The sequence below is a fragment of the Thamnophis sirtalis genome, unplaced genomic scaffold (assembly GCF_051295495.1).
Source record: "Thamnophis sirtalis isolate CommonGarterSnake01/CBP01778 unplaced genomic scaffold, rThaSir2_p1.2 scaffold_3, whole genome shotgun sequence".
NCBI classification, from domain to species: Eukaryota; Metazoa; Chordata; class Lepidosauria; order Squamata; family Natricidae; genus Thamnophis; species Thamnophis sirtalis.
Window position 1 is genome coordinate 72,891,696 of NW_028261383.1, and position 14,711 is coordinate 72,906,406.

The 14,711-nt window shown below is 34.7% G+C and overlaps 1 protein-coding gene across 5 annotated transcripts in view; it reads right to left on the reverse strand.

Annotated features, from left to right (window-relative positions):
- Positions 1 to 14,711, reverse strand: part of PRKCD (protein kinase C delta) — a 61,751-nt gene that overhangs the window by 13,104 nt on the left and 33,936 nt on the right. For all 5 annotated transcript variants that reach the window (XM_087709146.1, XM_087709144.1, XM_087709142.1 and 2 more), the window contains exons 5-13: positions 12,380 to 12,536; positions 11,057 to 11,088; positions 10,532 to 10,617; positions 8,535 to 8,664; positions 8,054 to 8,154; positions 6,447 to 6,543; positions 5,014 to 5,135; positions 3,849 to 4,022; positions 3,007 to 3,098 (exon numbers count right to left, since the gene is read on the reverse strand). In XM_087709146.1, the coding sequence (XP_087565272.1) occupies positions 3,007 to 3,098; positions 3,849 to 4,022; positions 5,014 to 5,135; positions 6,447 to 6,543; positions 8,054 to 8,154; positions 8,535 to 8,664; positions 10,532 to 10,617; positions 11,057 to 11,088; positions 12,380 to 12,536 (991 nt within the window). The remainder of the gene's footprint in view (positions 1 to 3,006; positions 3,099 to 3,848; positions 4,023 to 5,013; positions 5,136 to 6,446; positions 6,544 to 8,053; positions 8,155 to 8,534; positions 8,665 to 10,531; positions 10,618 to 11,056; positions 11,089 to 12,379; positions 12,537 to 14,711) is intronic.

A 14,711-nucleotide genomic window follows, 5' to 3' on the forward strand; every position in this document is an offset into this window, starting at 1 on the left:
AAAATATGTCCACAACCTACCAGAATCCATACGTAAGTACTAAGTGTCCTTTTTTTTTTTTAAAAAAAAGGGTAATTTAAAATGTTTGATCTTTCTAATACTATTTCTACAGTTCTGGGCTACTATTCATGATGAGGTAGTACTCTTTCCATCTCTTATATGTTTTCTTTTCCCCCCCTTAGATTCTTCACTATTCATTCATTAAAATAAAAATATTTATTTTTTTGTTAGTTTTTATCTTGCTTCTTTAAAATTTTAGTAAAGATAAGATATAGATATGTCGATTTAGAAATCATTAGTCTAATTATTTCATTATTTCTCCCCTCCTGTTAATGTTACAAATCAAGGATAGGTGTTCCTCTTGGATCTTTGCCTAATCTTCTAAAGCAATGGTTCTCAACCTTCCCAATGCTGCGACCCTTTAATACAGTTCCTCATGTTGTGGTGACCCCCAACCATAAATTTTGTGTCTCGGTTCCTAGGACCATCGAAAATATGTGTTTTCCAATGGTCTTAGGCACCCCGTGTGAAAGGGTGATTCGACCCCCCCAAAGGAGTCCTGGCCCACAGGTTGAGAACCACTGTTCTAAAGAATATAGCTGTCAGCAAGTCAAGACAAGACCGAGTGGCTGTTGTGTTTCCCTCCCAAAGATTCGACCAATATTCCATCACTCAGGCTGGGGGGTCAAATTCTATACCCCTCAGAGAGGGTTCGCAACTTGGGAGTCCTCCTAGATCCACAGCTATCGTTTGACCACCACCTGACGGCTGTGACTAGGGGGGCATTCGCCCAGGTTCGCCTGGTGCGCCAGTTGCGACCCTACCTGAATCGGGAGGCACTCACAACAGTCACTCGGGCCCTTGTGACCTCTAGGCTGGAATACTGCAATGTGCTCTACATGGGGCTGCCCTTGAAGAGCATCCGGCGACTTCAGCTGGTACAGAACGCGGCCGCGCGAGTGATTGTGGGTGCACCGCGGTTCACCCACATAACACCTATCCTCCGCGAGCTGCGCTGGCTACCTGTCGATCTCCGGATGCGCTTCAAGGTGCTATTAGTCACCCATAAAGCCCTGCATGGTAGTGGATCTGGATACTTGAGAGACCGCCTCCTGTCAATCACCTCCCTGCGACCAATTAGATCACACAGATTGGGCCTCCTCCGTATTCCATCGGCCAGCCAGTGTCGGCTGGCAACTACAAGGAGGAGGGCCTTCTCAGTAGTAGCCCCGACCCTTTGGAACGAACTCCCCGTGGAGATTCGTACCCTCACCACCGTCCAGGCCTTCCGCACAGCCCTCAAGAACTGGCTAGCCCGTCAGGCCTGGGGACAAGGATAGTTGCCCCTCCCGAATGATGAATGTATGTTGCTTATTGCTTTTATTATATGTGTCTATGTTACTGTTTGTACTTCCCCCCCCCCTGATTTTATGTGAGCCGCCCTGAGTCCCCTCAGGGAAAAGGGCGGCCTACAAATGTCAATAAAATCAAAATCAATCAAAATCAAAGACATGAATCTCCTGGAAAGACTAGGCTTGATGGAACATCAGGTTACTTAAAATCTCCAGTTATTGCAGTTTACTTCTGGTAAGCATCATTTACAGCTTTTTGATTTAACAGACAATTACAGAAGGTGCTTTTAAACCATTCTCCAGTACTGTAACCAGATACTACAATGATACAATACTGCCAAAATCATTCATTGGGATTTCTAAGCAGCTGTTGATTCATTCAAGAGCCAAGGTGGCGCAGTGGTTAAAAGCAGCACTGCAGGCTACTGCTAGATCAGCAGGTCAGTGGTTCAAATCTCACCGGCTCAGGGTTGACTCAGCCTTCCATCCTTCCGAGGTGGGTAAAATGAGGACCCAGATTGTTGGGGGCAATATGCTGACTCTCTGTAAACCGCTTAGAGAGGCCTGAAAGGCCTATGAAGCGGTATATAAGTCTACTGCTATTGCTATTGCTATTTAACGTATGCTCTAATTTTTCGTCCCTTTCTATTACTTCTGTATTTTGTTATTTATTATTTTATTACTGATATTTCTGTGCTACTCTAGTCCAGAATAGATCTGAGCAGAGTGCAATGAGCATATGAAACTCTTTTCTGATTTGTTTTTTATTTCCATCACCTATGACCCCAGAGTACATTTGTAATAGCCATTATTCACTGTCCTTGCTATGCTTAAGTGACTATTTTAATTATCATAAAATGAAAAAAACAACAACCTAGTAGCTGTCTATGTCAGACATGGAAGCCATCCTTTGCATTAGGCCTTCAGCCCTGCCACACTTATTGCTGTGGGAAACTGGATGGGGGATTGTATGGAGTGGGGTAGATATAGTCAAAATAATATTCTTTCTCTGCGAATCAAGGACATCTTGTCCTGCACTTGGAGGAGCATGACTGGGAGGCATCTCCAGTTGGGACAGTGCTTGATTGGACCATGTGATGGACAAGTGGGTGCTGTGCAGGGAATTGAACTGGTTTGGGAGGGGAAAACCTGGAAACTTTCAGTTTCAGGTTTTCCCAGATGTGCCAATATGACATCTCTAAAAAAATGGAACTTTGAAGAAACTCACACCTTGAAGATTTCTTTCATTGGGAGTGTTACTTGGAACCCTGACAGTCTAGATGATTTTTATGATAATTATATTTTACTTCTAGGATTAGAAGCAACATGTCTCTCAACACCAACTTCTGAAGAATATGAGCTTTTCATAATAAGCTCATATGTTTTATATCTATGTCTTATGTCTTAAGCATATGTCTATGCCTAGATTTTTGAAGAATCCTGATTTGTCACTATGATAGCTGAGCACTAGTCATTGTTCTGATCCAGAAAGAATATTTGAGATTAATAGACTGTATTTTTTAATATAGATATAGAAAGTACATACTCCTCATTTATTTAATTAATTTTCTCCTTCATAAATCTTGGGCTTGTATATTTCTTAAAACTTTCTTCCTTCAAATCCCAAACTCCACATTATGTTGCTAGAACTTACGTAGCTCTGAAAAGATCGAAACGGCCTTTGTCCTGTATGTGGAACATTAGATCTCCACCATTGAGGAATTCCATAACAAAGAACAAATGTTCCTATTTACAAGTAAGAGAAGAAAATATTAGTCCTCTCACAGAACTGCAGCTGCAGCATTAGTATACAGTTTTTCAAGTGAGTCCAATCAGATATGGTGAAAATATCTTGCTGAAAATCTTAACAGTAGTGTCGGACACATTTTTTTTAAAATTGGAACACACAGTCCCCATTAATTTGTGTACCTCAGAACAGTTAACAGCAACTCAAAACAAAAGCTTTGAGCTGACATGATATTCCTAACAAAGGAGTAGTGGAGTAGCCCCCACTACTCAAAATTCTTGAAGAGCACACCATTAGCATGCAAGTTGAGGGAGGTGGCCTGAGAATACTTTGCCCAAGCCTGATTTGAGATCCAAGGTGAAGATAATGTTTCACCATTTAGCTCTATATTGTGATTATTCAAAGTTATGGATACCAAGAGAGATACTGCTGAAAATGTATGAGTAAGGCCAAAAGCAAAAGTTTAACTTGACATTATCTATTTATAATTATACATAATTAAAACTAAAATGATTCTTTCCCAAGCATATAATTAATTTCTCCTTTGTGCTATTTTAAAATCCACAATTCAATAGAAATATATGTGAATCTCTGGATGGAAACTAAAAAGTTTTAGGGGGTGCATGTGCTCTCAGGGGATCTTAAATTCTACATTTCTCTTAACTGAATTATATTATACATCAAATAAGCCTCCAATACATTGTCAGTATCTATCATATCAAAAAATATAATTAAATATTGCACTGTACCTTAGTCTGAAAAGTGCAATAAAGATGTGTAAGAAACGGGTTTTCCCACGCAAGTGCTAAGACCCGCTTTTCCACCATGGTACATTCCACATCATCATCAATAAGTACCACATCTTTCTTCAAAGCTTTTACTGCAAAAAATTCATTCTTCCCCTTAAGCTCAGCCAGTAGCACCTGTGAAGCAGAAGATAGATAGAATGTAGCTAGATGCAGGAGCTTTTCCAAATTTTAAATTCCTGAAATTGTCTTTTTGTTACACTACTGGGATTATCCAGTCCTTGAGTAATTGGTAATTGTATTTGATGTCACTAACTAGGTGGCAATATCAAAATGATTTTCTCTGATCTCAGAAAGCTAAACAGGACGTCCAATTACCAATCCCTAATAAATCCAGGGCTGTAGAATAGACTGAGAAATGAAAAATATATATTGAGATAACTATTTCAGTGGCACTGCATATATATAGTCTGTGTGTGTGTGTGTGTGTGTTTTTCTGTGTGTGTCTGTGTGTGTGTCTGTGTGTACATGTCAGATAGTCATCTGGACTTAAGTTCTATTGAAATATTCTTTATTTTTATGAGGTCTATTGACTAGACCTTGTTGGTTCTAACAACTAGGGACAAGTTGTCAAAAATCCCCTAGCCTTGTGAGGTTCATGGCAAGATGACTGGCATTCTAGGTGGATTCCTGCAATGTTTTAGACTATCTCAGCAAGCTGAGTTCCTTCTGCCAAATTTGTGCACATCCAAAAATAATAAAACAATTGAATAATAGTCATAAGTAATTTATTTATAGGAGATCTTAAATGAATAAAGACATTTTAGCAAGCCTCAAAAGTGAAGAATGTGTATTTAAGCTTTATTTCTAAGAAACCGCATTTCAAAAGAACACTACAGAAAATTTCTTGTTAGTTGGTGGGTTAAAGAAACAGAATTTCCCCAAATATGTCAAACTGGACAAAAGTAATAAAATGGAAGAGTTTTATACATTTGTAATTTTATTATATAAAATAAAATTGCACGAAGTAAAACATCCACTTCAAGACAAAGCTGATTAGTTATATACCAAAACTTTGAAAGAAATTTCTTATATCGATTGAACAGAATCTTATATATTCTACAGTATATATAATAGATACTTTAAAAACAATGCATCTTCAACTTACCTTTCCAAAACTTCCTTTTCCAAGAACCTTATGGAATATAAAACTATCTATGTTGAATTTTCTCCTAATGGATAGTCGTGAGGATGATCTTCCTTCCCACAGCTTATCATATTCACAATTATCTTCAAAAACAAAATGAATAATTTGTGCTATTTCATTTAAATATTTTGTATAGCACTTACAGCTCATAAGAGTTTTTCTGTAGCTTCCATTATTACCAGCACAAGTATATGCATATGCATTTTTGAAAGTATAATTAAGGAGTGATAATATTTCAGAAATATCCTGTGCACTCATGGTTTATATGTAATGTATATGACAATTATAAGTTTAGTAAGTTGTACATTTTTACATGAACTGTCAAAGTTTTAAGTGTTGACAAAAAGTGTGGTTTGATCTTCTTTTATTTAATATAGGACACCTTGAGAGGCAGGAACAATTTTACCTAGATTTCATTATGCCATCTTTCTGTTTACATAACATATAGCAATTGCAACAATACCTGCACTCTAGCGAAAGCACCACCCACATGAATAAAGTACAAATAAAGCCATCAACCCAGTTTATACCAGTTTCCTCACTTATCCTCTAGCCCAGCACTCTTTAGATTCTTCAGTCAATACAGCAAAACTCCTTTGCAATTCAAAATAGCATTTGCATAGTGCCAACATGACAGAAGAATTGGCACCCACTGGCTGCTGTCTGGGACACATTCCAGACAAGCCCAGGTGGGAGAGAGAAAAGATCAGAAAAGTCCAAAGCCAAAATAATGTTCTAGCAAAGAAGATTCTTATAATTCTTTATCCAATCCCACAAGACTTCAATTAAGCTGACTAGCCTTTGGCAGAAATGTCTTACAAAGCCACACTAATTCTTGGATAAAAGTGCAGCACAATCTACCTGAAAAGCATTAAACCAAAATCAATTCAAGTTTAAAACCACAGCAATTGAACTGATCTGTTCTGAACAGTTATGAAAATGATTATTGGCTCTTTATATACTTATGAAATTATTTCTAAATAAAGTAACAAAATTATTATTAAAATAAAAATATGCATATGCTACTATTTCAAAGTGTATTTAATTTTTTAAAAAGAATTAATACAAAATATTGGTTGTATTCCTGTACTGAGTTGGTTATATATATATATATATTTAAATATTTCTAAACTGTATGTCATGCTATGCTCCAGGCAGTGAATAACATTAAAATATAAAATCTACAATGTAAAATACAATGTAACATATAAATCTGAGGCTGCGACTGGTGGAATTGTATCCTCAGATGTCGTCAATTATCCAGTTGAATTAAAACTAGTACTGGAATTTCACAGAATACACGCCGAGCAGAAAAAAAAACCATTCTGGTTGATGGAAAAATAGTATCTACAAGAAGGAGCTATTCAGAATGAAAAGATACAGTTTCTTTTTACCTGGCATATCTGCACGAAAACCTTTAGGCTTCTTGTCAAAATCCTGATAAATTCCAACACTTTCTACTGACCCTGAATCAGATTTTCTGGTAGATTTCTGGAAAGAAATATATATTCCAATTATTTTAATATCAACATATATGATTATTTTTCATATAGCTATGGCCAAATGTTTAAGTAAGTATTGATACTGACATTAGCAAACTAAGAGAAGCTTTCCCTTTCATTATAAGTTTCTATTTCTTATCTTTAACAAATAATAATGGGAGGATTTTATTTTCATAGATAACAAACTTCACAGATTTCTTTATGATAATACTTGTGAAGGCAGAGGAGTATTTTTATGACAAATAACAAATTTCTTGTTCATACGAGCTATACTTGCATGTAGACATTTTTTTAAAATAGTAATATGTTGTGTTATAAGTTTTGTTATAAATCGAGGCACCTACAGGACCAAATCAATTTTTTAACCATTTTTACAGCAGTCATTAACTGAATCACATACTGTAAGTCCAAATATGTTATTGTTAAATGAATCATGTAGTAGCTAAGCAAAATCATTCTCCTGAAACGTGGAAACAAGCAAAAAATGTCTCAAATTGCACTCCACATGATTATGGGATACCACAAGTGATTATAAATGCAAATTGATTGCCAAGCATCCCAAATGCAGTCATGTGACTTCAGGGGTTCGCTCAACATTTTACAATGGCCAGAAGTGTTTTCCTAGGTAATTGTAATTTCAGTCATTAAACAACAAGGCAAGGGCTACTTAAGAAAAATTCTTAATTTTATTTTTTCTCCCTCTTTTCCTCATTTTTAATTATTCAGATCCTATCTCTTATTGCCTACGGCATCAGATTTCTTCAAGTAATTTTATATCCTTTTTCTGCTACTTTCAGGTTCTTATAAAATTCACATTTTAACATGAAATAACTGCACAGCATGTGATATTAGGGGTTGCAAAAGGAACACCAGTTGGCTCCACTTACATGGACATTTTCCATGAAATTAGCAACATGTTTCCAAATGTAAGGGTGGAAATCAAGCTCAGTGAAATTAATGTGAGTTTTGTATTGAGTTCACTTAGAGAACAGACTGTTGATACTATATTTTCAATCCTCAAGTAATAATCTAAAGATATTAGAATAACTTCAATTCTTATATGATTTTTTGGTTTTATTTATATGCTTTAAGGAGCTAATTCAAATCATAGTTTGCTGGTTTGGATACAATAGCGAATTGGGATTTGATTAAATAATGAAATGTTCTATGAGCTCAGCTGGATAGGGGGCAAAGGAAAAGGACAAAGGATTAGAATAAAGCATACTTTCATTCTTATTTCTTATCTTGATTATTATTTATCAAGTGATAATTTAGAATAGGAAACAAATAAATAACTAATATAGATATAAGCAAAGTTATCACAATTCTGCAATGTATATAAAATGGGAAGATTTTTTTAAAAATCATCATCATTATTATTACATGCAAAGCATTAAGGTTCATATGAAAGCAACATTTATAATATAGCATTATCATTTGGAATTCAAAATTGGATTTTTTTAGAGATTTAAATGTATATGTGAGGAAACAATACATACCTGACTAACTTGATTTAAAGCTTCTGCCAATAATTTCTGATTGATTCCACATAGATTTGCTACTTTCTTTTGACATTTATGGTGCACATTCATTCCACACTCTAAAGAAAACAGTTCATTATTGATAAAAAGTAACAAATCAACAATCTAGTATTTTTACCAATGATAAACTGGAAGTGATTACCTTCTTGTGTTCTTTAACTGAACCCAAATATTCAAATTTTCTCTTTCTACTTTTGGTTTAAAAAGAAAAAAAAAGAACTTGCTAAACCATCCCCAGCTCCCACAAAAAGTTTTGGTTTTGAGAATATGTGTGTTTTTAGTTATAAATACTTCTGCAAGTTGTCTAGTCTAATAAAATCATATATATTTCATACTCCAGAAAATGCATTTATTAATCTGATTTGTATCCTGCCTTTCATATATTTTTGTTTGTTGCTTTCTATTTTAAACTTTTAATGATTGATAATAAATACTGTACCGTCACATTTTAATCCTTGTTTTACTAGTCCCCAGAGAAGACTTCCGCAATGGTCGCAGAAAGTAGGGCTCATATAATTATAAACTTTGAACCTGTGAGGCATATCAATATGAAAGCGCTCCTTCTGAAACTGAAGATAAATTTATATCAGAACAAAAGATAAACAACAATCATTTTCCTCTCATGGTAACCAAGTTTCCAATGCCAAATCTAATTAAACAGTTATGTAACCGCTGGAAAACTGATGTACATTTATCATAGTCAGATATCTAGAAATCTCTTATTTATTTGAAAATACAGTTTACAGCCTACACAAGCAGTATAGTGGTGGTATTCTACCAGTTTGCACCGGTTCTACCAAACTATAGCGCCAGTGAGCAGTTGCCCCCACCTACCACCCACCCCTGCGCTATCTTGTCCTATATTTCTCTGTTTTTTAGCTCAGCTGATTTGTGTGGCACAGCAGACTATCGCGTGGCAGCTCTTTTACTCAACAGCGCTGACATAGAAGATAGATTTTTGAGCTTAAAATGGGGGGTTTGAATGCTGCGTGACCAAAGCACTCACTCACCAAATCGGTTGTTAAACCAGTTGAATCCCAGTACTGAAGCAGTACATTTATCAAAACATTTCATTGTTATTCTGTCCACCATGCTATGCTAACATTTTTTTCAATGTTAAACTTCTATGTGTTTAAATTATTCTGAAATAAAAAGGAACTTTCAGTAATTTACTTCAATGAGCTTTTAGAGTTGGGCTTCTTTGAAAATCAAATTAGCATCCTAAAAATCACAACTTCATATATATATTCAAGGGGCAAATATGGGGAAAGAGACAATGTTGGCAAAAGAGCAATACATATGATCAATTTTACAGAGTTTTTAAAAAATTGCAGAATATAGGCTCCATATCAGAGAAACAAAATTTGGCATTCTGAATGTAAAATATGCAAGTCTTTCTTTAATAAATAATTTCAAGCATGTTCTATCCATTTGTTGCTACCTAGATTTCAGTTTGTGGTAAAGGATTATTGCAAGACTTAAATACCAGCAAACACAAGAACACTCTTGAGAATACAATGGTACCTGAATTCATGCTTATACTAGCAGAATCTTTCATGCATTTTCTTTTTTGTGTAAGGTGACTTTTAAAAAAAAATCCAGATCAATCAAAAAACCCAGTTAATTAAAATTAACATTTTAATTATGTTTCATTGTTAAATTGTTTAGAAGTACTTTAAAATTCTTCTTGCCGTGGCAAATGTTCTAGAAAGTTTGTTTAGAGAATTGTATTAAGTACTTTCTTTGTATTTTTGCCTATTTCAAACAGAGCCAAAATGAGTGATTTGACAGTCCTTGTTTGCCATACCCATTTTTTCAGTGTGCTTTCTCCATTCAAGGAGCAATCATTGATCAATCCATCCACATAATGCTGATTCTAAGAAAATTGCACATTCTTTGTATAATGTAATTAGGGTGTGACTGAAGCTACAGGAGCAATGAGGTCTTGATCTAAACTAATGGTCAGAGATAATCCATTTTAAAAATATTTTTGAAGATTTTTTATGTTTCTGGTTCACAGAGACCAGCCAGTGTTTACAAAACAGAATCCATGCAAGGTCTGCGAACAGAACGCAGTGTTTCCTGGAATTTCTTTGCGGACTTTTGTATAATCTCCTATGAGCTCTGTTTCATATCCACTATGTGAAAAAATTTGAAAGGGACATTTTAAGTTATGTTTGTAAATGGTTATGTTCTTGAAGTAAGGATTTCCTCCAAAAGATATGGAAAATATCTACATTGTTTTGTCTCTGCTCTACATAGCCCCTTTCTCTTTCTTTTTAATGTTTGATAACTTAGTTTGTATGAAAGAAAATGTTAAACAAAAGACAGCTGTAAACAAATGAAACATGTAAATATAAATTCAGGGTTTCTTTTAAGATTTTTTTTTGTCAAAGAATAAACATTACTTAATATGTAAGATACTGTATTACTTACCATTGTGTCTCTACTGTTTGTTGCAGTTCCAGTACATCTCCCAATGATTTTATCAATGCACTTTTTGTGAATAGCAGCATTACATTCTTCAAAATAACAGTAACAAAAGGTGCAAAAAATTAAATTTCATCTTTTGGGGAAAAAAACCAGGGGAATTTAATAATCCCACAAATTATAATCAATTGTCACTTTAAATCAATATTGCTATGTCACAAAACAGCAAATTATATTATTTTTTCTTTTTCATTTAGTTTCTGCATTATAATATTGTTTACCTTAATGGTAACAATATTTTTATTATTATTATGTGATTTTATCATGTACAATAAACTTATTTTTCAGATAGAGTTTAACCTTTTATAGCTTGCTTCAGTAAACTATTGTGAATATATCTCTCTAGTTTCTAAAATTTCAGTCAGCCTATCAGTATATATTAGCTAGTATTTATATTGAGCAAAACTGAAATTAATGATTGAAATTATTCACTGAAATAAATAAAAACAAAAACTGATGCAGCAAACTTACGTCTACATTTGTATCCTTGCTTATTTAGTCCCCTATAAGAGAAATAGACAGAAAAGAACAGTGAATAGAAGAAAATTTTCACATTTGAGTAGCAGAGACTAGTTGATTAGTTAGGATCATGTTTGTACAGTTTATTTCTTTTTAATTAATATTTGTATGCACTCTCCTCTAGAGGAGCAACGTATTTCTTTTGAAGTGACATGCCTTCAATATGCTGATAAAAAACACTAATTTCACAACTCTCCTGGACCAGGACAATGATCAAAAACAAGAAAGTTCAGTTCAATAGAAAATGGTGAAGTAAGTGCACACTGAAATAAATGGTAAAAAATGAACTTTTAGTCCCAAATTTAGGATGAAAGCACAAAGAATAATTACTGTCCTGTGTTCACTCTTCCCAAGTGCTGTTGCTTCTCTAAAAATATTTTTACCTATAACAGGGGTTGGCAACCTTAATCACTCAAAGAGCCACAAAAGTCCTAACCGGAAGCCCCCCCCTTCAATTCCGGAGCTGACCAGAAATCCGGTTCCCCCACCATAGAGTCTCCTCCTAGTGAGGCGTCCTATCCTAACCAAAAGCCCTATCAATTGTGGAGCCTACCAGCAACAGGGAGCCACAGCAGAGGGATGATAAAGCCACATTTGGCTCCACAGCCGCGGGTTGCCAATCCCTGTCCTAGAAGCTATAACAAAACTAAGAAGGCTACTAAATTTAAAACAGGTCGATTTTACCAAAAAACAGTTGAAAACTGCCTAAATCAGATTTTGTTATTAATGGTGAAATTTTAGAGTCATTATGAAAGCAGATTTTAGAGAACTTTGACACTGAGTTTTGATAAAAATAAGAATGTGATAATAAGAATGGAATCAATTATGCTTTCATTATAGGCCCTGGTAGTATTGTTGAGTGTGGCATTAATTTTAGTATCCTAAAGTGACAAGGAACATTTCTGCATTGTTGATCCTGCTCCTGGTATTTACTCCCATAGGAGAGGGAGGCAAAGTCATTATAAGTATCCATGAAATCTTATCAGATTCTTTTTAAAGGGGAGAAGTCTATCAGGGCCATTATGTGTGGTGACCATGAAGTTACATACATCATTAGTTAATTTCCTTGTTAACTAATTCCTATTAATTGTCAGGTAAGTTGATAAAACTTTTTTAGGACTTTCCTAAAGAACATTGAAATTCTCTTAGGAAAAATAAGGTTATAATAGACTTCTCACATTCAATCTCACAATGAAATAAAAACTATGGAAATTCTTCAGTAGTAGAACTATATACATAAAACAGACATCTAAAAGGTAGTGTTATTTTACTTACCAAACAAAATCTTTGCAGACAGAGCAAAATGTAGGTTGTCCAAAAAAAGTGGCAATGAACTCATGATTTTTAATATAGTGGATCTTTGCTTGTTTGATTGCTCCTCTTCTATTTATAGTCACAGTTCCTTCATCTTCTTTTGTTGATTGAAAACAATCTTCAAGTAAAGAAATAAAACATAAGTGAAGTTATAGAAAATGTTGGTTTTTTGAAGTCTGGTATAGATTTTATGATAAGGTATAAGACAAGGTGACAAGATTGAAACAAACTGTATATATTGTGATTGGACAGAAGGATTGATAATGTATTAAGTAGGCTAATGGTCAATAGTTGTGACTAGCTGTATATAATGTGAATGTATAGGCACTTCGCGGTACTGCATTGTTTTAAATGTAAAAATAATAAAAAATATATGGAAAAAAAGAGAAAGTGTTGGTCTTCATTTGATTGTATGCTCTTAATTTTCACCAACTACTTGTGTCAAGCCTGTAGCCATCTTTTCTTTTGGATCTTTAGCCTGCCACACTTTCTATTATTCTACTATGCATTTTCTTTGGTGGGAATATGGGAGGGGGGATTGTATGGAGTTAGATGATATGTAGCCATAACAAAATTCTTTCTAGAAAGCCAAGGCCATCCTTTGTCTTTGCACCTCTGCATCTAACAGGAACTGGATGGGTGAAACTGCCAGCATGGCAGTGGAAGATTGGACCATGTGATGGACTTGTGTGTGTGGGAGCAAGATCTTGAACTTTCAGCTGGGTGAGGAAAATCTGGAAGCTTTCAGATTCGGGTTTTCCCAGATGTGCCAACATGGCTCTTTTAGTAAATTGGAACTTTGAGCAATACATTGCCTTGGACTCTGATTTAATTTTGGATGCTATTTGGAACCCTGACAACTTGTTTAATTAACAGATTGGTATAATAAACTTATATGTAATATAAACATCTAAAAAAATCCAGTGTTTCTTCCTTTACCAGGAAGTGAGTATTTTCAAACATTGTTTTAGCAGTTTTATGTTGCAACCAAAATTCATGCCTGCTTTAAAATATACAGCCAGACAATAAATAAAATAGCCATAAATGCAATGCTGAAGAAAAAGCATCATGCCTTACTATTTCTGACCAATAAGGATTAATGGCATAAAGAATACTGAGAGTGAGCATGCAGTTATTTAATAAAGGCTTCTTTGCTTAATGTTGTCTAGATATAACAGCATTTCCACAATTCTCAGAGAGGCAGCAGACCAGTAATCATCCCTCTCCCTCCTCATCCCGATTGTATGCTGACTCTGTAAACCACTTAGAGAGGCTATAAAGCACTATGAAGTGGCATATAAGTCTAAGTGCTATTGCTATAGTGCTATTGCTATTATCATTATCATCAACCTTATCTATCCACCCATCCATTACTGGGTGGATAGATTATCATCAGAAATATGTGGCTCCATTGTGGTCGTAAGTTGAGGTCTACCTGTAATTTATTGCAAGAGATCTTATGGAGTGTGTGCATTTGTGTGAAATTATAGTTAGGTTTCAGAACAGGAGAACCATCTTTTTCCTAAATTCTGTATTCTTCCAACAAAAGTGTTACTTTTTTTTGTTCGTGGAAAATGTAAAGTTGGAATCAGCTTGCTTAGTCTTATACTAAAAAGAGCATCACTAATTCAAAACTATTGTTGTATATGTGCATTACTCATCTTTAGTGCTCACTGTCTCTCAAAGTGAATGGAACAGCTGCATTTCTGGATCTTGAATTCTAAAGCAATGAAACAGCATGCTAAGCAGCTTATTTTCAGTGTAGAAAATTATTCCAATAGCTCAGATTACAATCCAAAGAAATACATTTGCCACTGAATCTAGTAAATATGTTTAAAACTAGGAGGGAAGCCAAACTGCTACACTATGATAATCAAGATGATACAAAATGTGCTTTACTCATATATTTTAGAAAAAACACACGCATCATGAATATAAGGATATATTTCAAACCAAACTAGATAAATCTATGAAAGGGCTTTAAAATCATTGCCTATTGCCATGATCCCAGTCTTGTTCTTGATTTTTGATCACAATAAACATGTATCAGTGCTGTGGCAGACTTAGGAAAGAAAAACTGGGGATGTATACTGGAAATCATCTTTTGGTGATTGATCTGACTTATTTGCTATTTAAATTACTACAACCCAATCTACTAAATTTGTCTGAATTGACCTGACCTATTTGCTATTTAAATTACTACAAAGTAATTTAGTAAAAGTAATTTACTAAAACAAGAGGAATAAAGAATAAAAATTAAAAGTCTGCTCATTTTTCTTTGAATTACACTTAC